The 25,938-nt window shown below is 34.6% G+C and overlaps 2 protein-coding genes across 12 annotated transcripts; both read right to left on the minus strand.

The window, feature by feature from the left end:
• Positions 1-1,008: 1,008 nt before the first annotated feature.
• Positions 1,009-3,559, minus strand: LOC118486735. 2 transcript variants are annotated; one of them, XM_035983403.1, is made up of 8 exons: positions 3,283-3,559; positions 3,086-3,188; positions 2,681-2,991; positions 2,166-2,599; positions 1,966-2,086; positions 1,665-1,844; positions 1,502-1,570; positions 1,009-1,398 (listed from the first exon to the last, which is right to left on the minus strand). In XM_035983403.1, the coding sequence occupies exons 5-8, from the start codon at positions 1,969-1,971 to the stop codon at positions 1,156-1,158; spliced, it is 498 nt and encodes a 165-aa protein (XP_035839296.1). In that variant the 5' UTR covers positions 1,972-2,086; positions 2,166-2,599; positions 2,681-2,991; positions 3,086-3,188; positions 3,283-3,559; the 3' UTR covers positions 1,009-1,155. The 2 variants fall into 2 exon arrangements, with proteins under 2 accessions (XP_035839296.1, XP_035839297.1); XM_035983404.1 differs by lacking the exons at positions 2,681-2,991; positions 3,086-3,188; positions 3,283-3,559 and having other exon boundaries at positions 2,166-2,672.
• Positions 3,560-6,453: 2,894 nt separating this feature from the next.
• On the minus strand, positions 6,454-20,135 carry LOC118486736. 10 transcript variants are annotated; one of them, XM_035983411.1, is made up of 8 exons: positions 19,802-20,135; positions 19,538-19,584; positions 19,326-19,398; positions 8,356-8,387; positions 7,938-7,992; positions 7,643-7,825; positions 6,993-7,085; positions 6,454-6,894 (listed from the first exon to the last, which is right to left on the minus strand). In XM_035983411.1, exons 4-8 carry the CDS (start codon positions 8,376-8,378, stop codon positions 6,619-6,621), a joined length of 630 nt encoding a protein of 209 aa, XP_035839304.1. In that variant the 5' UTR covers positions 8,379-8,387; positions 19,326-19,398; positions 19,538-19,584; positions 19,802-20,135; the 3' UTR covers positions 6,454-6,618. The 10 variants fall into 10 exon arrangements, 9 of the variants coding, with proteins under 9 accessions (XP_035839304.1, XP_035839302.1, XP_035839303.1 ...); XM_035983409.1 differs by having other exon boundaries at positions 19,326-19,467; XM_035983410.1 differs by having other exon boundaries at positions 19,538-19,608.
• Between the last annotated feature and the right edge of the window lie 5,803 nt (positions 20,136-25,938).

Genomic DNA, 25,938 nt, shown 5'->3' on the forward strand with positions numbered 1-25,938 from the left:
CCGACATAGTGATTTGAGAGGGAGCCTAACAAAAATTTCCATGATCACAACATCAAACGGAATTTGATCCATTATATGAAATACCTAGTAAAATGGAAACGTATAATAAAACATATATGATATTAGTTTGTATTGACACATGGAAAAATAGATTGTGTATTACTTAAAGATTTTGCATAATACCTGGTTGAAGAAACCAAAGAATAGGTTAAAAGTTCATATGTAATGGAGATGTATGTCGTAATTTATATTTATATAAAATGACATTGTAAATGGAATGTTATATTATGAAGGTGATTTTAAATAAATTTTAGTAAACCTGGTTGGGTTTATAATATGATAAGCGAATACTTCTATAAATGTAACCAATTGTTAAAAATTAATACATATAATAATATCTCTAACTATACATTCACTGGAGATTTAAATTATTATAATGTTAAATCCGTTAATTAATACGGACCAAATCTTCTGTGCCTTTAATACAAAAAAAATTATAAAATTCGTCAAAAAATATTATAGTATAAATAAACAAATAATTAAATAACAAATCATGTACATGAAATGATTTCCTGTTCTACATACTATATCTCTAAATATATGACTAATTTATAAAAAAATGAATATAATAATAAAGTTTCTATAATTGATTAATATATATGTTTAGAAACAATTTTAGAAACTCTATATAATAAAAGTTGATTATGTATTAACTAATTTAAATAACAATTATTATACTTAAATCCGTTACATCTATAATTAAATTGTTCGGAATTTAAATAAATCATAAATTATTTTAGTAAACCTGGTTGGGATCTACATATAATAATACATCTAAGTAGACATTCATGGTTGATTTAATTATTTATTAAAAAAATTACTAACATAATTTATGTAAAATAATTTACTACATAAAATTATTCAATTTATATGTAATAAAAATAAAAGGCTTGAATGATAATGTAATAAAGAACCCGAAATTTAATAAACATTAATGGACGTAAACAAATCATCTCTTATTGATACGACGATAATAAACGAAAATCAACATCAAACCCAACATCAAGTACTGACATAAATGTACCGACAAAGATTAAACAAAATAAAACATCAGAAAATGTTATAAAAATTTGAGATGACTATTAAATTATGAAACTACTTTTCCAACTTTGCTTTCACATCCAAACCTTCATTGTTCTCACAATCACCCATACGCGGTTTAGTTGAAGACTCAGAAGAACATAAATCCACATCATAAACCGCATCCAAATTACGCTTAAGTTCATTCTCCAGCATATTTGAATAACTACTATTATGAGGTCCAAAGGGTGTAGTAAACATGTTGTTGTTTAAATTGGACATGGGAGTGTCTTCATCGACGGTACAGGAAACAGAATCCTGTACAATAAAATTAAAAAAGTAAAAAAAAATAGAGCTGAAGAAATAAGGTGAATAAAAAAATATTAAAGGATTAGTGATATAAAGAAGTTGTTTAACATACCCGGATTTGAATGTTAACAGTTGGATTTAGATCAGAACCAACAGCATTTAAAGGTTCTTCATCAGCAGGCTGTATTTATTTCATATTTTTCAATAAATATTCAAAAGTGGTATAAGATTTTTATAACAAAAAGTTAAGCTAACGTATAGAATCATTATAGAACCTGGAAAGCATCAAAATGCCTATCAAGATCTTTGATGATTGAAGGATTTTCAGTCAACTTCGACACCGAGTAGCCATCTGATTTCTTTTTTATGTTAAACGAAGCTATGGCTATCTTAAACGCAAACCTCTTGTTTAGCAATGCCTTCAGCTCCTTGGGAAAGTTACCTTCGCTGGCTAACTGTTATAAATGTGTTCCTCAATAAGTTGGAGACATAATTTATAAACTTATCAATGTAAAATAAAAACAGAAATACGTCTAAAGCAATTAAGAGAACTTATATTTCGAAAATATAAGTTACCTCCATGTTATTATCCAAAAGCTGGTTTGCGTTAACATTTAGCAGTCTAACAACTTCACGTTCAAACAACGTCAAAGTAACAATCCCGGTACAATCCTGAACACGTATTAGAAGTTTTATCCTACAAATTTTTCAAAAATATGGTGTTAATAATCAGTAATCTTTTATAATATAGACATAAATGAATCAAGTAATTTCACCTGGGAACAGAGACAACAGTCCTTTTATTGCAGCGATCAGTTTGGCATTCCAAGACAGTTACTTCATCATATCCTTGACTTCCATCTTCCTTGTCCTTGCAAATAGTGTTCGTAATAACCTTTTTGTTGCAAGTTTTACATGCATTGTAAAACCATGAGTCTTCTGAGGCAAAGCTTTTAATTGTTCCCAGTATAATAACAAACTTTTGCTGTATAGATATATATATAATTTACTGCATTATGATAGTTTAAAAAAACAAAAGGTATAATAAGAAAATATTATTAATTGTAAGAATACTTCGGATATTCCGCTTAATGCTCCAATTGTACTAAAGGAAATATCAGAAAGATACTCCTCAACCATTGACTTCATAACAGGGGAACTCAATCCAGAGTAACCGGAAGACGTTGACGTATTAAGTTGAGCAAGGAAACTGTACAGAAATAATAACACTCGTGACAGTAAAATGTATACAAAATATACTATAAAACAAAAACGTAATAAGATTACGTACCTTTTCTTAAATTCCAAAATCTCGGGAATTTCAGTGTTTATGAACACTCGAGTTACAGTATACAAATTGGAGACAAACAAATTTCTTGTTTAGTTAAAGAAACATATAAAAAAATAAAACATTGAATATATTAAATATGAAGTTGTTTGAAAATTGACAGTCACTATATAAAATATACCTCCCCAAAACCGGTACTTGCCAAACTGCACAACGACAACAACATTCTTTTCATCCTTATGTTTTTTTTTTTTTGAAATTCTATAATCTGATCAGCATAAACCCCCCATAAAGTAACGTAAATCTGCTGGTGTCTACAACAAACCGTTTATAAAGTTAAGTTGGTGGTTGTCAATAAAAATAAAATGAAATAAACCAAATTTAATTTATGAATGTATAAGACGGTACTGCAAATCTTCCAGAATAAAGGTAGCCTTCTTCTCATCTTTGCCGTTATTATTTTCAGTTTTATCCTCTGACGGAAGACACTTAACCACAAAACTAATAACGTCTACAAAATGTAAAAACATAACTATAATTAAAACAACATCAAATTTATAGATATTTAAATATTAAATATGCATAACACATTTTTAAAAACATACCAATAGGGCTTTTGAATGACTTGTCGTCATCATCAGGGTCTTCCACAACAGACTCAAATGGAAAAAAATCAAATCCCCATTCAGCACCAACAGGTTCGTTGGATTCCTCGACAATGGTGGTGTCATTTAGATTTATCTTGAACGAACTATGAACATATTTGACTTTCTGACGGTTTTCTCCAAGAGAAGGATTACGAATAGTTAAACACTGATTTTCTTTCAGCAAATGCTCATAAGCAGTAGTGTTTTTTTTTTGTAAAACAAAAGCCTACATTTTCGTGCCCTACAACAAAGCTTTGTATAATAAAAATCAATAAAAACAATAAGACCTTAAATTCATACTAAAATATTATATGAATTGCCAATAAGAAAACCTCCTGGTCCATGAATATTATGTCGTAGCAATAAATCTTCCTAGGATTGTTGAAGGAAGGTCTTGTCCATAGCCGAAGTATACGGATTCTGATAGTGTAATCATCAACATTAAGATCAACATTATTTAGAAGTGTGATAGCATCCTGTTCCATCTCTGAAATTCAAGAAAATAACATAACATTAGAAACCTTGAAGATGATAATATATAAATCAAGGAAGACAGGTCTATAAAAAACAGAATATGGGTAAATAGAAAATACAACAACCATGTGAAATCAAATGAAACTCTTAATACTCATACTAGAAGTTATGAACTCGAATTATACCAAGTCAGTAACTGGGATGGGTATCAAACATAAGTAATTGGACTTATTTATAACCAAAGATAAAACATAATTTTGGTAACGATATTTTGAATTTTAATTATAAATTGTCAACCTTTACTAAATTATAAAAAACATGGTAATATAAATAATTATGATTGATCATGTTCCTTAATTCTGATAATCATTAAAAGGAAGGACGTAATTTTAAAATTTATGATTGAACAATTTCCATAATTCTATAAAAAGTGTGTGCAACCAAAATAACAAATGATGACATTCATAAAGATGAATTAAAAGCTGGAAATACTAACTATACTACCTATACTACCTATAAGCAATAAACATAAAGATCGATTACAACCAACGCTACCTATAACAGCCAAGAACGGAATATAGCAACAATTAGGTGATGTTGAAACGGTTATATGTTTTAAACCAATATCAGGTCAAAACATTTCAGAAACACAATCGGGAAGATGTGTATAGTTATAAATTATAATTAATAACAAAAATAAAAATAAAAAGATATTAACAATAAAATTAATGTACTTTATATAATGAAATTAGAACTTACAAAATCGGTACCAGCCATTCAGAAAAACCGATGAACACAACCATGTGGTTCTTCACAAATTTCATTTACAGCATCGATAGGTGCAAGTAAAGGCTGCAAATTAAATAAAACATTTATTAAATGATAACGTCAATACCAATGGTAAAACAGAATTTACCGTCAGCCGTTTCAATCCTAACGTGATACGTTTTGTTGTCTATCATTATAGTGGAGATTACATCAATGGATGTAGTAAAGGTTTTCGGCAGGATAAATTAAGGAATGACCTATAAAATCAATAACAAAACAAATTATAAATTTAGTTTTAATATCAATAAAGAACAACAAAAAATACTTTAAGATATATAAAAGTAAAAAATAACTTACATAAAAATGTGATGATCTATGGTGATGAAAAGTGAATCGATCAATTTTCATAAACAAATAAATCATAATTGAATCTTGATGTAACAACACATACATGGTCAGTCAACACAGTTAAGATGATACAGGTCCAGGTAACAAAAAGAAACCATTTGTTGTAGAAGCAACCAGTGAGAGAGTTTTGATGGAATTTTTAAGAGGGGTCGGTGACATTGTCGAGGAGTATAAGAAAATGCTATCACTAAGCATTTCCTGACACTCCTCGACAACATCACCGACACATCCATGTTTCCAGCAAAACTCTCTCACTGGTTGCTAATTCAACAGAGGGTTTCTTCTTATTACCTTGAACATGTATCATCTAAACCGTATTTGACACATCCTTTGTGTCTTCTTCTCTTCCTTAATAGCTAAAAACTTGACACGTACATCATCGAGGACATCCTTGTAATCTCCATTAATAGATGTAATCAAAAGGTAATAAAATTAGAAATGTAATTTGTAAAATTAAGCAACTTAATACAAAAAGGTAATAAAATTATATCAAAGTTAACACTTGTAATTAGATAAAACATTAAATTCAATCAAATTGTAACACAAATAGCAATCGAGTCATATCACAATTACTTTGTAGTCATCAGAAACCAACAATGAATGACAAAACAGAAGATGTAACATAAGTCAACAAAACGAATCAAGGCAAAAAAAGCACTAAATATACAAATTCAACCCAACTTCAAGATATCAGTCATTTCTAAAAAAACTAATTTGTTAACTTCAGTAACATATTTTTATATTACTCAACTGATTTTTCAGCTTGAAAAAAATAAGTAAAAGAAATTTGTATATATATTCACTTAATTAATTAAATTTATTCACTTATAAATCATTTTCTAACATCAATAATCTATGTTAATTTCGTTTAGTTATTTTTTTCAAGTTCAATAATACCTATAAGCAATAAGCAATTGTAAATTATCATAAAGGTGTAAGATATACATAATACATAATGTAACACAGATTCAAGAAATTTAAATGAAAACTATTGAAAAGTTATTACAATTAGAAATAAGTATTTTAATAGAACTTTCATGATAAAAATAAACGCTTTGTAATTGACATATAAAAAATGAGTGTTAATAAAAATTGACAAACAATACATATTATGGAATAATCAAAATTCATTTAGAACAACATTACAAAAAAATATGAATATATAAAAATAAATTTTGAAAAATTTGTATTTCAGTTATGATATTAATGAACATAAACGTGTGTATATAAACAGAAATGGAATATTTTTTTTTACAATTAACATCTATGTTAATATCTGAATATATTAATTCATTTATATCAACATGTTAAGTATGACTGCTATGTGTACATATCACAAACTGGTATAAATTTTAATTGTTGGTAAATATTTTAAAAGGTTTTATTTAACCGTTTTTTTATGTATATGTTTAATGGGAAAAAAATCTTAAAATAAAGATTAAACATTGTACACATTGGGTTTTTAATAATTTGATATTATCATATACATTGCAATTATAGTGGTTAAAAATAAAATTAACATATGATAAAATGTACTATCTAGATACTGAAAACCATAACAATGTTAAAAACCAAAAAATCATAGAAAAAGTAAATATCTAAAGTGATGAAAAAGGAAAAAACAAAAACCAAAATGTCAAATAACTAATTACCACAACTAACGTAAGCTACAACCTTTTCAACACTTAGAACTTGCTCATTTTCGTCAAAAGAATAGTCAACGGTGTCACGGACCTTAATTCCAGCAGTTTTCATGAACTTCGACCATCGCCTTAACGCATATCGAAAACCTTTACGTGTCCTTTCACGTCTAGTACCGTTGGTAAACTGCACTGAGGGATCCCGATTCAAAAGTCTGACGGTTATATCTTTTAAACCAAGATTAAGTTTGGCCATTTGAGAAACACGATCGGGAAGCATCTGTATTGTTAAAAAAACATAATTAATAAAAATAATAAAAAATATAAAGATATTAACAATTAAATTCTTGTACTTTATATAATGATAATAGAACTTACAAAATCGGTACCAGCCATACGGGAAAACCGATGAACACGACTATGTGGTTCTTCATAAATTTCATTCACAGCATCAATAGGTGCAACTAAAGGCTGCAAATTAAATAGAACATTTATTAGATGAAAAAAATATATAAAGAATATATATAAGTAACAAAATGTATACTTACCACATCAACATCTATATCAAGAAAGTTCTTTTCAACACCGTTTTTTCCAAAAACTTTTAAATTAAAATAATTACCAAAATATTTTGTAAATAACAAAAGACAACCAGGCTCTAACTGTAACAGACTAACAATAACGTCAATACCAACGGTAAAACCGAATTTACCGTCAGCCGTTTCAATCCTAACGTGAAACGTTTTGTTGTCTATCATTATAGTGGATATTACATCAATGGATGTAGTAAAGGTTTTCGACAGGATAACTTAAGGAATGACCTATAAAAAGGATAACAAAAAAAAAAAAGTTAGTTTTAATATCAATAAAGAAAAACAAAAATACTTTAAGATAGATAAAACTAAAGAATAACTTACACAAAAACGAGATGATGTACGTAGCAGATTTGTCCAAAAAGAGCTACCACTAACACCATCAATGAAATATGTTAATTTAAACGTAGTACAATCCAGGGGATTGAATATTACCAAACATCCTTCGGATAGTCCCAAATGTTGGGTTACATTGGACCATCCTTGGAAAAAGAACAAATTTCCTTTAGATTCGCTTAACCAAACATTAAAAATCCGGCCATCATCAGTATGTATCATAACATTTGTAGGGCCTTTATCCACACCCCACAGCTTGCAAGTAGCATCAGAAGGAATAGACTAACAAACCAAACAATGGAACATGAAATATAATTAGAGAAAAAATTATAAAAAAATATTATAATAAATTCAATTTAATTATAACAACAAAAAAACATGAAATATAAATTACCAGAATAATCTCGTCTGCTTTATTCATATGCCTACAGAAACAGGGTTCTCTGATACTGATTTAAAAAATAGTAAGTTAGTAAACATTAAAATGTTATTGTTCGAAACAAATGATACAGAAGGAAAGCAAAAGCAACAAACAATAAACGATTGAAGTTGAATTAATCATAACATGAAAGATTATATAAAATAACATAATAACCAAAAAAAATGAAAAAAAAATCAACAAATTAGATATTATAAACGATAAGATGAATATGTTTTCATAAACAAATTTAAAATAAAGGTACAATAAAAAACTGATAACAAAAAATAAAAAATAACATAATGATCTAAACTTTATACAAAATGTACATACTATCAACATAATTTCAACAATATAATACAATAAGTTAGTGAATAACAAAAACAAAAGATACCTTAATGAAGAAGATCCAGGCATATTGGAAACCTACATTCAATTTCAAAAAAATTACATAAACAAATAGGGTTTCATAGAATAATGGATATGTTTTAATAAAAAAATCTAATAACAGAAAAAGAAATCAGGATTGATAATGGACATCATCCTTAATGTTAATACTCAAAAATCAACAGATCTTGAATGACAATCATATACAGGCTTATAATATAAAAATAACAATGATCAATAAAACAGACCAATCAAACACATTTTAAAAGAATACATTCAAATAGTTTAGTATCATTAAAAAAAAATTACATAAACGAATAGGGTTCATAGAATACAGATTCAATTAAAATTAATTTTTTTTAATGAAATTCAGATTTAGGGATATGCATAAAAATATTTTTTTATAACAAAACTTTGTTTTAAAACAGAAATTCAAATGAAGGATTAAGATTAAAATTAAGATACTAACATATTAATGTTAATAAACATAAAAAATATATCAGGAATGACTGTGACAACCCGAATTTTCAAGGTTAATGACGTTTAATTTTTGTGATCTCAACCTCTCGATATCCCTTCCCAATGTGTTAAACGTGTTGTACTATTATAACTTTGATTAAATCCATTCATATATGATAACTCAATTAAATTATATGCTTGAGTATTTGATAGCCGTAAGTTTAGTTGGGCCACACGCATATTCCTTGTGCCCACACATACTACATAAAGCCAAGAAGCCAAGATTGGGCCGGTTACATCTTGCACGCCAAGGAATTGTTGTGGTGGGCTTGAGCCCGCTTCGATTTATTATCTGTTAGTAACAACCGCCCCATTATTAGATGTCAGTTATATATGTACGTAAATTTGCATACATCTCATAATCCACATCACAAACCCTACTTTTCCCCATACTTGCGTGCGACCTAGCAGAACCCCCCCCCCCCTCGAAGCTTTCTCTCTTAAGTCAAGCTCTCCGGTTAGTAAATTCATATTCATGTTTTTTTTGGTTTCGTAATGATGTGATGTACTTGTTAAGGTGTGTGTTAATTAATATCCATATGTCAAAGAATTCGATGGGATGATGATCGTGCTGTATAATATTATGTTTGCGTGACTTTGTTTTATATGAATAGGAAATTAATGGAGGTGGTGCATAGTGTTAGCATGTGAAAAAGTGAACATAAGTCAGTATACTACTCAATTACAAACTTCTGAAATCTTGCATGCAAAACATTAATATTGTCGGCTATCATGTTATTGATTACATGTGATTGTGTATATGTGAATGGTTGGCCATATTGTTCATGTGCTTGGAAAGTTGTCTGTAGGCATGTGTTGGTTATGTGTGTCAATTGTAAATGTCTTGCATATATATTTAGGAATAGATATAAGCTAGTGCTCTCATTAGTTAAGGATAGAATTTGCAGGTGATTGTGAGTGGGCATGTGATTCTTATATGCCTATAGATTAGATATAATATGCAAGAGATGGTCCAATGATATTGAACTTGCAATCCACTACAAAGTTTGGTCCAATAATATCATGAAGACTAATGATAAGTGGCTGGCCATTAATTGCTAGTTTTGTTAATAGGGTGCTACAGTTGTCGGCCATGATTGATTATTTTGATAATAGTAATGATGATGTCCATTAGGCTGTTTGATTTAGTGTTAACTGTTTGGTTCATATGATTGTTATAACCGATGGGATGATCAGTGCTACAAGATTTGTTTATTTTGTTTTAAATGTCTGTTTGCTTGATTAAAGTGTGCGTGTAAACCGTTTATAAAAAAAAAAGAATATATATATATATATGTTGACTGGGCCATACAGGCCAAACGGATTATGCATGCTGAATAGGGATGTTCCGCCGAAGGGTCATAACATGTGAACTAATGGAAACTGGGCCGCACCTAGTCTGGGTCGCGTTGGGCTGGGAAACACTTTAAGGATCATATTAAATGTGTAGCATGTTGATTTCTGACTTTGGGCCGATAAGGTGTGGGGATAGGGGAGCACTAAGGGTATTATTATGTAGGATGCACTCTAGAACTGTTTCTTATGTGTTCATGAAACGTGTTGAGTTATTTGTGCATTGTTGATTTGGTTATGTATAGCATGGTTGTTTCTGATACGTTATTTGCATAATGTGAACGAAAGATGTGTGATTGATATGCTAGTACGTGACCCTAAACAGTACTTGTAATTGTGTTGTGCAATAAATGTGCTTGATGTGAAAATTGTGTAACTTAAGTGATTGGGAAACTGACTATTATTGAGTAAATTACGTTTTTGGCCCCTGTGGTTATATCACTTTTACTATATTAGCCCAAAATAAGAATTTTTAACATATTTGCCCCCATGGTCTCTATAACTAACCATTTTGGCCCCTAAGTCTAGAGATCATGGGGGGCAGAATGGTTAGTTATAGAGACCATAGGGGCCAAAATGGATAGACTTAGGGGCCAAAATGGTTAGATATAGAGACTATGGGGGCAGATATGTTAAAAATTCTTATTTTGGGCTAATATAGTAAAGGTGATATAACCACAAGGGCCAAAAACGTAATTTACTCGACTATTATTGGTAACAACGTTAGGGTTTGTTTGATCAACGTGGCACAAGTAGTAAATCTTACCGAGCAAAACTAAGGTGAGTTCACTACATTCGAGCATGCGTCCCGGTGGTTGGGACAGTCAGTGGGTATCCCGAGGAGGGATAAGTCTTTTGGGTAAAATCGGGAATGTTGGATAATATACTCTTCCTATCACCTTTAAAGTCCCTCCGTGTTGTTTGGTTACCTGGGTTGTAACATGGTATTAGTTAGTAGCGCTACTTAGGTTTGGCAACCTCACCCCGTACCTGGGAGGACGGGTGTTGAACTAATGACCTAGTCATGACCAATGCTTTGATAGGAGCATTGGAGAATGGGCAAAATAATCAGAAGCCGTCTTGTATTGGGGTATTATCAACATTGTTTTCAACATTACTTTCGGCATTAAATTCAATGGATTAACTAACACTTGGTAATCAACGTTTTCGTAAAACTATGAACTCACCAGCGTTGTCTGATACACTTGTTGCATGCTCGCAGGTCGTTAGATTGTATGGATTTGGAAACTTGCTGTCTGGAGTAGCTGGAGTGGTCATGGGTCGTACTGGTTGGATACGAATGATGGGTTTATTGATTTCATACATTTAATTTGAAACAATTAACTATGTTTTCTTTTATTTGCTTCCGCTGACATGTTGGTTTTCATTTAAACTTATTGACGCTACTTTTCAGTAATAATTGATGATTCCATTCAACACTTGCGATTGGTTCAATATGATTAGTGGCTCGTTATTGGTTTGTCACACGCCTGGCAGGGACACTCCCTAGGTGGCATTTTGGGGGGGGGGTGTGACAGTTTGGTATCAGAGCCACTGGTTATAGTGAACTTGGTTTTAAAATGTTTATATAAAACCAGACTATAACCGAAAAACTTCGAAAATCGACCATGACACTCAGCTCCAGATTGCAAGGTTCGTCTTCTAATTACTTCGTGCATTACTTGTTTAGTAGTCATACACTTACAGTTTGAACGAAACGATATATTAGCTACCATGGTGACTTGATAGTGTGACACTACTCTATGAATCTTGTGAATCATAATCTTATACTACCCACTTGGCTATTTGAATGCGGGGAAAACTTTTAGCGCAAGTTAAGAGGCACTGAGATGAGCATGCAAATTACCTTATTACTATGGGTGCACACATAATAATAACGTGAGGTGCATGTAAGTCCCAGTGAGGCTTAACGAACGTGAGTAGGATTCTGCCCTATTATGTGTAAACTTGATAGTTGTAGATTTTAATGTGAAACTTGACCTTTACCTCGTTTCGACCCTTAAGATAGTTCCCTTCTCTTATATAGAACCATGAGTGGACGTGGAGGAGGCCGAAGTGGTGGACGTGGCCACATTGCTATGACGCAGGCCGAATTAACCAACCTGATCAACACTCGTGTAGCTGAAGCTCTAGCGGCTTACCAGGCTGGTACGATATGTGCCAATTATTTTCTATCCTTGTGTCGTATACTCGAAACTTACCTGTGCGTTGTACGTCCTTACGTTTTAGGTCAACCTGCGAATCAAAACAATCCACCTGCTCCACCTGTTTGTACGTACAAGATGTTCATGGATTGTAAGCCACAGACCTTCAGTGGGACTGAAGGGGCTGTAGGACTCCTACGATGGTTTGAGAAGGCAGAATCGGTATTTGCAATGTGTAACTGTCCAGCTGGGGACAGAGTGAAGTATGCTACGGGCACACTCGAGGATGGTGCCCTTACATGGTGGAATGCCCAGGTTCAGATGTTGGGTATTGAGATGGCGAACGCCACTACTTGGGATGATTTCAAGGAGTTGATGCGAGAGGAGTATTGTCCTCGTGATGAGATTCAGAAACTGGAGAACGAGTTCTACAATCTGAAAATGGAGGGATCTGAGATTGAAGCATACACTAGGAGGTCTAATGATTTAGCAACTTTGTGCCCTAACATGTCTCGACCCCCACCTCGGCGAATTGAGTTGTATCTCAAGGGCTTAGCACCAGTTGTTAAGGGGTACGTTACTGCTGCAAACCTAGACAATCTGCCCCGTATCGTCCGTTTGACACATAAGATTACTGACCAAGAGGTCGAACGTGGCAACTTGCCGCCACGTGTTTCTGCTGCTACCTCGACTGCTACAGCTACCACACCTGCTAGTGATAACAAGCGCAAATGGCACGATACTGACAAAGCAACCAGTGCCAGCCAATCTCAGAAAAGGGCAGACAACAGCATCCACCGCGGTTTTAGCCAGTCGTCTTCTGTGAACCAGAATCAGAGCAACAATTCAAATCAGGGTTCTTACGCGGGAAAGCTACCAAAGTGTGATAAGTGTATGTTCCACCATCGCGGACCGTGCACCCAGGTATGTCATAGGTGCAACAAGGTGGGTCATATGGCTAAAGATTGCAGGGTCTGGCTTCCAAAGCAGCCGCAGCAGCAGCCACAGCAACAGGAGAGGCAACAGTCCCAACAGAACCGGGGAAATCAAAAGGGGTGCTTTCAGTGTGGTGATGAGGGTCATTTTAAGAGGGATTGCCCTCAGCTTAATCAGAATGCTGGCAACAACAACAATACTGGGAGCGACAACAATGGGAACAATGGTGGGAACAGAGCACGTGGAAGAGTATTTACTATTGGCGCTGGGGGAAACTCGCAATGATGGCAATGTTGAGACCGGTACGTCTTCTTTGAATGATCTTTTTCTGCTTCTGTGTTATTTGACTCTTGTTTCGATTGGAGTTATGTGCCTTAGGGTTCAGTCGTCAGTTAGGACTGACTCCCACCTCTCTTGTAAAATAAGCATGTAGTAGAGTTAACTGCTAGTAAATCGATAGAAGCTTCTCATGTTCTTTTGTTGAAAACTTGCTATCATGGGTCAAGTGTTCGACATTGACCTACCACTCGATACTCTTGTAAGTTTTGACGTTGTCGTTGACACGGATTTGGGTATCTATGCATCAAGCGGAAATTCTCTGTAAAGAGAAAATCGTGCGTATCCCTCTCCCCAGTGGGGAATCCTTAACAGTTCAAGTTCATCGTAGTGGTGCCATTGTTGGCATCGTCTCAGTCGTGAAAGCCCAGAAGTGTCTACGGAAGGGCTACTCTGCTATACTAGCTCTTGTCACCGATTCGCCACTTTAAGAAAGGAAGATCGAGTGTCTTCCACTTATCCATGAATTTTCTGACATGTCTTCTGAAGAGTGAGCTGGTTTACTTCCACATCGTTAGGTGGAATTTCAGATTGACCTTATGCAAATCCTGATTTCCTTCTGGGATACAGCAATCCCTTGGGTTCGCTGGGTACTATCACAGATTCATAATGGGATTCTCGAAGATTGTGTAACTTCAACCTTCTTAACACAGCGGGGAGCTGTGAAATTATGGGAAATAAAACAGGGAACGTCTTTTCAGCTTTTGAAACCCAACCCTGCAACGCACTGAGCATCACTTCTATCTGAGGGTACTTATGATCTGGCGGGATACCATGATGGTTCAAATTAGCGTCCTAGTTATACATCGATGCAACACGAGAAGGAGATGGCTCACGTGGTGGACTCACAGGAAGAACTGCTCGATTCACGACCTACGGTGGAAGCCGTAGTCCTTGGATTCAAATTGGAGGCATTACTTGGACGGTACCGAATGCACCACTTAGACCGATCACAAGGGCCTCCTATGTACCCTGGTTCTAAGAAAGCTAAACTTGTGATGGCAACGCTGGATGGGGCTATTGGATGAATACGGCCGTGAACCCTAGACGTGTACGCGCTTTGCAGCCCGCTATCGACTCTAGCATACCTGATCAGACTCGCCTAGACAATAATGTCAACCTTCTTGTTAGATTGAGATGGTGGACGACTTAATTACTGGTCCAGGACCGGTACTCGAAACTCCTGGGAAGATTGTTTGAGCGGGAGTCGATTGGCGGCAACGCGTGACCGTCAGGAAAACTGATAAACTTGGGAAACGCTGGAAGATCGCTGTAGGCGATCGTATCGTGTTGAAAGTCTCACCCTGGGAGGGTGTGGGATGCTTTGGAAGCGTGGCGAGCTTAACTGACGTCTGATGAAACCCTAATTGTGACGTTACAAGAGCTGAAGATTGACGACAAGATGTCGTTGTTAAGGTGCCTATTGAAATCATGCCCCAGGAGGTTAAGGTTTGCGAGCACTGTGAAATTCCAATTATGAGAGTTCGTGGGAACTCGAGACTTAGTATCCGCAATCGTACGAATCTGCTGAATCAATTCCGATGCAACTGGTGAATTTCGAGGACGAAATTCTCTTTCAAGTTGGGGATGATGTGGCACCTGAGGAAAATCCACAAAAATCTTGATTTCTCATTTCACTCTTTCGTGCTTACTTGTCAAATTTCGGGACGAAATTTCTTTCAAGTTAGGGATGATGTGACAACCCGAATTTTCAAGGTTAATGACGTTTAATTTTTGTGATCTCAACCTCTCGATATCCCTTCCCAATGTGTTAAACGTGTTGTACTATTATAACTTTGATTAAATCCATTCATATATGATAACTCAATTAAATTATATGCTTGAGTATTTGATAGCCGTAAGTTTAGTTGGGCCACACGCATATTCCTTGTGCCCACACATACTACATAAAGCCAAGAAGCCAAGATTGGGCCGGTTACATCTTGCACGCCAAGGAATTGTTGTGGTGGGCTTGAGCCCACTTCGATTTATTATCTGTTAGTAACAACCGCCCCATTATTAGATGTCAGTTATATATGTACGTAAATTTGCATACATCTCATAATCCACATCACAAACCCTACTTTTCCCCATACTTGCGTGCGACCTAGCAGAACCCCCCCCCCCTCGAAGCTTTCTCTCTTAAGTCAAGCTCTCCGGTTAGTAAATTCATATTCATGTTTTTTTTGGTTTCGTAATGATGTGATGTACTTGTTAAGGTGTGTGTTAATTAATATCCATATGTCAAAGAATTCGATGGGATGATGATCGTGCTGTATAATATTATGTTTGCGTGACTTTGTTTTATATGAATAGGAAATTAATGGAGGTGGTGCATAGTGTTAGCATGTGAAAAAGTGAACATAAGTCAGTATACTACTCAATTACAAACTTCTGAAATCTTGCATGCAAAACATTAATATTGTCGGCTATCATGTTATTGATTACATGTGATTGTGTATATGTGAATGGTTGGCCATATTGTTCATGTGCTTGGAAAGTTGTCTGTAGGCATGTGTTGGTTATGTGTGTCAATTGTAAATGTCTTGCATATATATTTAGGAATAGATATAAGCTAGTGCTCTCATTAGTTAAGGATAGAATTTGCAGGTGATTGTGAGTGGGCATGTGATTCTTATATGCCTATAGATTAGATATAATATGCAAGAGATGGTCCAATGATATTGAACTTGCAATCCACTACAAAGTTTGGTCCAATAATAGCATGAAGACTAATGATAAGTGGCTGGCCATTAATTGCTAGTTTTGTTAATAGGGTGCTACAGTTGTCGGCCATGATTGATTGTTTTGATAATAGTAATGATGATGTCCATTAGGCTGTTTGATTTAGTGTTAACTGTTTGGTTCATATGATTGTTATAACCGATGGGATGATCAGTGCTACAAGATTTGTTTATTTTGTTTTAAATGTCTGTTTGCTTGATTAAAGTGTGCGTGTAAACCGTTTATAAAAAAAAGAATATATATATATGTTGACTGGGCCATACAGGCCAAACGGATTATGCATGCTGAATAGGGATGTTCCGCCGAAGGGTCATAACATGTGAACTAATGGAAACTGGGCCGCACCTAGTCTGGGTCGCGTTGGGCTGGGAAACACTTTAAGGATCATATTAAATGTGTAGCATGTTGATTTCTGACTTTGGGCCGATAAGGTGTGGGGATAGGGGAGCACTAAGGGTATTATTATGTAGGATGCACTCTAGAACTGTTTCTTATGTGTTTATGAAACGTGTTGAGTTATTTGTGCATTGTTGATTTGGTTATGTATAGCATGGTTGTTTCTGATACGTTATTTGCATAATGTGAACGAAAGATGTGTGATTGATATGCTAGTACGTGACCCTAAACAGTACTTGTAATTGTGTTGTGCAATAAATGTGCTTGATGTGAAAATTGTGTAACTTAAGTGATTGGGAAACTGACTATTATTGGTAACAACGTTAGGGTTTGTTTGATCAACGTGGCACAAGTAGTAAATCTTACCGAGCAAAACTAAGGTGAGTTCACTACATTCGAGCATGCGTCCCGGTGGTTGGGACAGTCAGTGGGTATCCCGAGGAGGGATAAGTCTTTTGGGTAAAATCGGGAATGTTGGATAATATACTCTTCCTATCACCTTTAAAGTCCCTCCGTGTTGTTTGGTTACCTGGGTTGTAACATGGTATTAGTTAGTAGCGCTACTTAGGTTTGGCAACCTCACCCCGTACCTGGGAGGACGGGTGTTGAACTAATGACCTAGTCATGACCAATGCTTTGATAGGAGCATTGGAGAAAGAGCAAAATAATCAGAAGCCGTCTTGTATTGGGGTATTATCAACATTGTTTTCAACATTACTTTCGGCATTAAATTCAATGGATTAACTAACACTTGGTAATCAACGTTTTCGTAAAACTATGAACTCACCAGCGTTGTCTGATACACTTGTTGCATGCTCGCAGGTCGTTAGATTGTATGGATTTGGAAACTTGCTGTCTGGAGTAGCTGGAGTGGTCATGGGTCGTACTGGTTGGATACGAATGATGGGTTTATTGATTTCATACATTTAATTTGAAACAATTAACTATGTTTTCTTTTATTTGCTTCTGCTGACATGTTGGTTTTCATTTAAACTTATTGACGCTACTTTTCAGTAATAATTGATGATTCCATTCAACACTTGCGATTGGTTCAATATGATTAGTGGCTCGTTATTGGTTTGTCACACGCCTGACAGGGACACTCCCTAGGTGGCATTTTGGGGGGGGTGTGACAATGACAATTGAACTTAGGGTTTATACAACAGAACAAATAATTTTTCAATAAATAAATCAAATTTCGAATAAATATTAAGATCAAATAAAACTTATTCAACAATACAATCGGATTTAGGACTATTATTAAACATCAAATTCAATAACAAAAAAATAATGTTAATAAACATAAACATCATCGGAATTAGGGTTTCTACAACAGAACAATATTTCTTCAAAAAATAAATAAAATTCAGAAGAAAAATTAACACAATAAAAAAAATTAAAAGTGATTTTACATAACAATCAGGTTTAGGATTTCGTCTGTGGCGTAATAGATAACATTAACATTAAAAGTTATTATACTTTACAATCGGTTTAGGGCTATGAGTAAGCATCAAAATCTATACCAAAAACATAAAGTAAATAAACATAAACAACAGATCTAGAATGACAATCGGAGTTAGGGTTTCTACAACAGAAAAATACTATATCAAAAAGCAAATCAAATTCCGAAAAAATAAAGAATGATTAAACAATGAATTTAACAATGTAAACTTACAGATTTCGATATGAATCAATGAAGAAAATCCGAAATAGATTGAAGAAAAGGACGACGAAGATGAAGAAGATGGAGAAGATGAAATCTATATATGTAGCTTGATTGAGAAAATCCATTGAAATATGGAAAGCTTTAGGTATTCGCAAGAATTGAAGAGAGAAGGCGGTGGAAGGTTTTGGTGTATTGAATGGCATTGAATACGTTTTCAAAAGAAATTTTAAAGAAAGGAGAATGAAGGAAATGGAATTGCCGCCTATGGATGAATTATCAGCCCTAAGAGCATTGCCACGTCATCAAAATGATTGGCTAAGAATAAATCTTGTGGCTTAAGAGAATTCATTTAGTATAATAGATAGATGATCACTATACGTTATGCACTCAAATTCTAAACTTACTTTCACCTCAAAGTTCCAGTTTCCTTTCGTTCATTCTCTCATTTTTAAAAGCTACAATCTTATTTTAAATCGGATCAAAACTATTTCAAAATTTCATATCCATGACACGAACCACCAGATTGTGTGGCGCGTTGATGTATGTCTATAGTTTATTATGCTATCAGGCCACGTTAGTCAATTTTGAGTAACAAAATACTGTTGTTATGATTTTCTAACTATCTCAGTTTTTTTAAGACGCGGGTTAAGAAGTTTCTATTAACACAATATCTGGTTCTGATCACACTAAATCTCTATAGAAATGCACATCGAGCTAAAATATCCATGCTAACACACAAATCAGACTTTTGTGTATGCTTCAGATTCGCTTATGAATGAAGCAACAACAATAATAACTGTGAAGCGAATCGATCGAATAACCTTCTGAAAAGTAACGACATAAGAGAGATTAAGCGGTTACCGTCAAATCAAATCGCAACTTAAAATCGAAGATCCTACAGGCTCCTGGAGACCTAGATCTGAAGCAATTTCTCCTGATTTGACTACAGAAAACTGAAATTCGACGTAGCTAAAGAAGGTAATTGAAATTAAAACAGGAATACCTAATCATAGACCGATCAACAATTAGATACATATGTAAACAGTTAGCAGAAATAGATGAGATTATCATACCTGAGAAAAAACCAATAGATTCAATCATTGGGACTTCATCGAATACCCTAGGTTGGATAACAAATCAAAATCTGAAATAGAGTAAACAAAAAGGAAGGAATCGAGAAGAATACAAAGATAAAAATCAAGAATGATAGTTCGATTAGAGATATAATTGTACCTGTGCGTGGAAGAAGACAAAAGAAATTAGGGTTTAATTAGAAACTTTCTATGAAAATAAGAAGAAATCAACACAGATTATTGATATAAACATACAAATCAAACCTGTTGATGGAAGAACCTTGCCGTGAAGAAGACGAACTCGAGTGGAGGAGAAGAGAAACCCTAGGTTGCGAAAGTGTGTTGAAGAAGATGAAACCCTATTTGCTTTATGTATGGAATGAACGATATGACCCGAATTAGGTATACGGATCCCGCGTTCGGGTTCACATCAGGGAAATAAGAGAATAGAGAAATGACGGGAAAATGAGATTTTGAGGCTTAGAAGGGGGACATGTGTCTCATAGGTATGGCTTTTATTAGGTTAAGAAGATGTGGGATACCTAGAAGGGCAAAATTATTTTATAAAATTAGAAAGAAACTAAGTATAAATGGAATTTAGCCAGATCCACATTAAGTCCAGATCCACATAAGAAATGGGTCCGTTTAGATAGTTCAATTGTGGTCTGGACTTAATGTGGGGCTTGTCCATTTATGTGGAATTTATAAAGTACAAGTATAAATGGAATTTAGCCCCCACATTAAGTCCAGATCCACAATTGAACTATCTAAACGGACCCATTTCTTATTTTATGATTTATAACTACAGTTTTCTCTTCAAGTGTTGTCCAGTTTGATTAATACTGAAAGAGTAGTCATAGTTGACGACTTGACTTTTTGTTTCAAAGTCTTCCACATTCTTAGATTCCATCAATCCTTCCATATGCCAACATGTTTCCAGTAGAACGTAACAAAGTTATGGTGCCTAACCATCAAAACCAAATGAAACCGTCCCATCCATGCATCCATCCTTCCGGTGGTCATGTACTTTACAGTAATAATATAGAAAAAAGGTCTCTGAATTATAAACAAAATAGAAAAATGGTGTCAAATAAATGCTCAACTGTTTAAATTATCAACAAAAAGTGACAAAGTACGACTTAGATTGGACTTCCATTTGTGTGATTATGGTACCTGTTGATCATATGTAGAGACATTTACAGTTGGTGAGGGCTTAGCAGTTTTGGCGATGGATTTGTAGGGGGCATCACCCCTGTCGGATTGTGGTGGTGCAGATATCTTGCTTACATCTTTCCCACCTTTGCAAGCCTCCCTTCTTTCCATTGGGTTGCAAATGTAATGTACGAGTCATGCGTTACTACAATGGATAACTAAATGTAACTTCGTTGTTATACTCTTACATTTGATGTCCTGCCATAATATGCCCGACCCCACCAAAACTTGACATCCACTTTTGACAATGGACCTAAATGACACTAGAGTTTACAACTGACTTAAGTGATGGACTTTTGAATTACACAAAGTGAGATGGTTTGTTTTTTGTCCATTTTATAAATACTTCAACAATAACTGTTGCAAAAAAAAAAATATTGTTAGAATATTAATATAAGTTTTTGAATAAGATTCGGGTTGTTCTTTGCATGAAAAAATAGACTTTTGGGAGCCTTTAGCATATTTGACCCGATCCCCTTTTCCTACATTTTTATGTATTTACACGTTTAAGCTAAAACATAACCCATACATACATGTTATAAGTAAAAGGTTTGAAAATAAATCATTACTGAAACAGGTTGGGTCAAACCAGAAACATTTTATTTTCCATTATCATAAATAAGTATTGACTTAATATGGTTATAAAAACGACATCTTTAAAAATAATAATGCATATATTTAAATAAACAATTCGGGAGGTTATATGCATAAAAATAGACTTTGGGTAACTCTCATTTGACCCATTCACTTTCAATAATATTTTATGATTTGACCCTTTTGAGATAAAATAAAATCCAAATCAACCCACTCATTAGACCATCCACAATAGATGCATTTTTAGGTGTTTTTATAGAGAAAGTGACGTGGAGGAGAGTGGTGATGATATGTAGGAAAGAGAATGTGTATGTGTGTACTCATAAGAAAAAAGTGTGTTATGTGAGTGGGAGTGAAAAGAGTGGAGAGAGAAATAGTGTTTTTATTGTTTGTGAGTAGGTCATGAAAGAGAATGGATTTTATTGGTGGGGCAAGTGCCGATGTGGCACCTAAAAACATCACCAAAAAATGTCTCTATTGGTGATACTCTTAGTAAACGGGTCAAAATTGTCACCTCTATTGTGACCTATGTATAAAGGGAAAAAAATGTAAAATGTACCTTGATATCTTTCAGTCTGATCTAACATGAAGATGTAATCCCTCTTGTAGTTCACGATATACAGGCCCGGGCCTTAATCCAAGTGCTTTGGCCTTTTCTTGGTCAAATTTACCTCTAATCACAGGCAACTCACAAATGTATGTAAAATAATATCACTGGACTTTATTGCAAACTCATCTTCTTTGATCCCATGGGTTTCAGGTCGCAACAAAACAACAGATATTCAGACAACTTCATCATCAATTAGTTCACTTGATCATTTATTTTTTCAGGATTATCATCTAATAAAACCCTTTCAGAATTGGGTGATGGACCAATGCATCGAGTGTGAACCAATTGCATTTGGAATAAGAGATTTCACTGCATGAACTATATATTTACAATCCGAGGGCCCCTATACAAATATCTTCAATTACCAATCAAAATAAATATTGGCAAATATAAATCATATCACTAACCAAAGACAACATTAAGAAAATAATAATTCAAGCTATCATCATACGTATACTTACATATATATCCCTTCTTCACCAGTGCCAGCTAATCTCAATAAAAGACCTGCACAATAAATTATATAAACTTCAAATCTAAATTGAAAAAACTACGCAAGCTATCAGCAATTTTAGAGCAGACATGTGAAAGAAATATGTGATCGATCTAAAACACAAATGCAAGCCATTCCCATTGCTATAAAAAAGTATTTTGTGCTTATTTATGATGGCCATTTTACCTTTGACAAGAAGATCAAATAATGCAGTCATAATAATGAGCAATAAAAGTGTAGTTGAACCAAAGTAACTAATTAAAAAAGTTGATAAAGTACATCAAAGTGCTTACTTCTACCGCATTGATTATCAAAGAAGAGCAAAACTGATGGTGATGTGTCTTGAGTATCCATACGAACCTGCTTAAAAAGTTAGCTCCTTTAAATTACAAAATTAATAGCATTCATACACTCACAATCTACATATACCTTAGTTGAAAAGGTACATAATTAGACACCAATAAATGGTTCATAAGGGCTCCTTTCAAAGTTACTCTGAATTTGGTAAGCCATTTTGATTTATGTTGAGTTTTTTTATGTAAATATCTAAAACTTACTTTCAAGGCATATTTAGCTGCAATATATCTTCTAAAAAACATGCCCGAGCAGAACAAACTTTTCCAGGTGTTTGGCTTTGTGCCATTCCTCGATGGAATCAATGAACCAAGCTTAAGTTTCTGCATTACCAAATAATATTATAGAAATAAATCTCTGAAACTAAAATTGTTAGAGGCGATGACTCTGTACCACAAGGATTCATTGCTACATAATCTGACACCAAAGGCTGATGTGTTAAACATCATTACATCAGTAAACCCCAAATGGAAAACAATATGAGAAAAATACTTGTATAGTTGTATGAGACAAATAAATTAGAAAATAAAGAAAAGCATGCCGTAGGTAGTTGAGGTATATTACATGAACCAAGATTAAGATTTTCATGGAACCTGTATTCATGAGGTTTTGGATTATTGATCTTCGTGCATTGTTTTATCTAAGTTAAACTAAATTAAACATAAGATGACAAATTTGAGCACACCTAAGTTTTTGCAATTCGCTTTTGTACAAATCTGAACAATATGAATAATCAATTGGCATGAAAGTGCACCAAATCATGACAATATTGAAGACTATGTCGTTTATTATCGTTTATCGATACAAAGTTACCTCTACTAACTGATTATGTTGCATAGGAGGCTTGGGACAGATTGGTTGAAATTGTTTATGCTCTCATAACAACTATTATTCGTTCTCTCTTCTACATCTGTCTAGAGGCACATTCTATTCTTCTGATTCAGGAAAATGAATAGAAAATACACTTTATTAGCATGTTTGTGCCCTAAAAAGTGATAACAAATAAACAAATAAAGTGGTACCTGCCACAACTGTTACAACCGAACTGAAATCCTTAATCTCTACACATCCTAGTACAAGGGTTTAGTGGTAATTAGTATAAAGTACGGCGGTTACATGGCGGTTATAAAGTTCAGGGACTGAAAGTGGCAAACCAGAAGTTAATAACCACCACCCCAAGGGTTGCGAAACCCCCTTGGGAGACACCTCTTGATCTCGGCCACAAGGAGAAGGACGCAACCTTTCGTTTAGAGCCTTCACGTTAAATTTCATCCACAAGATCCTAGAGACACACCCGTTCACGAAGAGACGCGTCTATTCACTCGTACCCATTAGATTAGTATAAATAGGCCTTAGATTTTCATTTGTAGAACACATTCATGTTCATGTAAATTCAGCTGTATTCAACATTCAGTATTCAATAAAGTTTCGTTTATCATTTGCGATCTAGAGATCAAAGATCATTCTGGGCAACAATTGGTATCAGAGCATCAGGTCTAGGGATCACAAGGAATTCGCGATCAGGTTTTATTATTCTTTCTCAATTCGCAAGTTAGTTTATTTTCGGTTCAGGGTCGAACCAGGGGTTAGGAATCTAGGGTTTTGATTCCGGGGTTCGGTGCGAATTAATTGATTGCTTATTACGCGTTGGGTGATACGCGGGGGATAAGGATTAGAGGTTTGTTGAAACCACGAAAGATTAAAGTTTTTTGAAAAAGTGAAGATTGTTCGGTCAGAAGACATGTCAGGAACAACCGGACCAAATTCACAAGTTATAATTCAAAAGGAAGGAAGTTCTCTTTCCCAATTCCAGTGTCCTATTTTGAAAGCAACAAACTATACGGTTTGGGCAATTCGCATCAAAACGATTTTGGAAGCGAATGGACTTTGGGAAACGATTGAACCGGCAGAAAATACGCAAACGGATGTTAAGAAAGATAAGGCAACAATTGCTTATCTGTTCCAAGCAATACCGGAGGATGTTGTGTTGCAAGTTGTAAAACTGCAAAGGAAATTTGGGAAAAACTCAAGACAAGACATGTTGGTGTTGATCGGGTACAGAAGGCTCGTTGGCATACACTTTTATCAGAATTTGAGTTAATGCAAATGAGGGAAGATGACACTATAGACTCCTTCACCGCAAAAATAAACAGTGTAGTTACCCGGGCAAGCGAATTAGGGACAACACTGAGTCAACCGACTCTGGTACGCAAACTCCTAAATGCAGTGCCAGATAAGTTTACTCAGATTGTCGCCTCGATGGAACAGTACTCCGATCTAGAAACAATGACGCTAGAAGAAGCGGTCGGAAGGCTAAAAACGTTCGAAGAAAGACTTAAGCAAAAGAAAGGAAGCCCAGGAGAAAGTCAAGACAAGTTGATGTTTACACATCACGACACCAACTCAGTCAGAGGAAGACAGTTTGGAAACCGCGGGCGTGGCAGGTTCAACCAACCGCGTGGAAACTGGCGAGACAATAAAGACAGGCAAAGCACTAAGAACGAAGGATCTTCGTATAGACCCAGAGGTGGAAGGTCTAAGAATTGGAGGAATTTTGGAAGAAACCAAACAAACATAAGTAAGATCCAGTGCTACAAGTGTCAGAAGTATGGACACTTCAAGAAAGACTGTCTTGAGAAAGATGTTGTACAAGAACATTCAAATCTCGTCGAGGAAGATGTTAAAACCCTTTCAGGATCTTTCAATAATATCGATCTTAACTTGTGAAGGTGCGGAAAACAATCACAAATTGATTCAAGAACAAATAACAATAAATAGACAATGATACAAATAAAACACAAACCAGAGATCTTGCATTCAAAGTTAAACAATGACTGATACAAGATTCTTGACTAAACTCGGTTCCCTTGAGTCGCAACCTCCAAACTAACGAACAACCTCAACCAAGTGGTTGAGGTTGGTTTAAATACAAAACAACCAGGCCGAACCCTAGGCCCATTGCGACACAAAGTAAACTAACCCAAACCTTACAAATCGGCCCAAACATGTAAACTAAACAAAGACATAAACAACCCTTAAACTATGTAAACCTACATGTATAAACCTTCAGGTTCCAACAATCTCCCCCTAGGTTTATGCATGCAGGTTCTTGATGCTTCAACTATCACGATCACCACC

Source organism: Helianthus annuus, chromosome 14 (assembly GCF_002127325.2).
Source record: "Helianthus annuus cultivar XRQ/B chromosome 14, HanXRQr2.0-SUNRISE, whole genome shotgun sequence".
Lineage (NCBI taxonomy): Eukaryota > Viridiplantae > Streptophyta > Magnoliopsida > Asterales > Asteraceae > Helianthus > Helianthus annuus.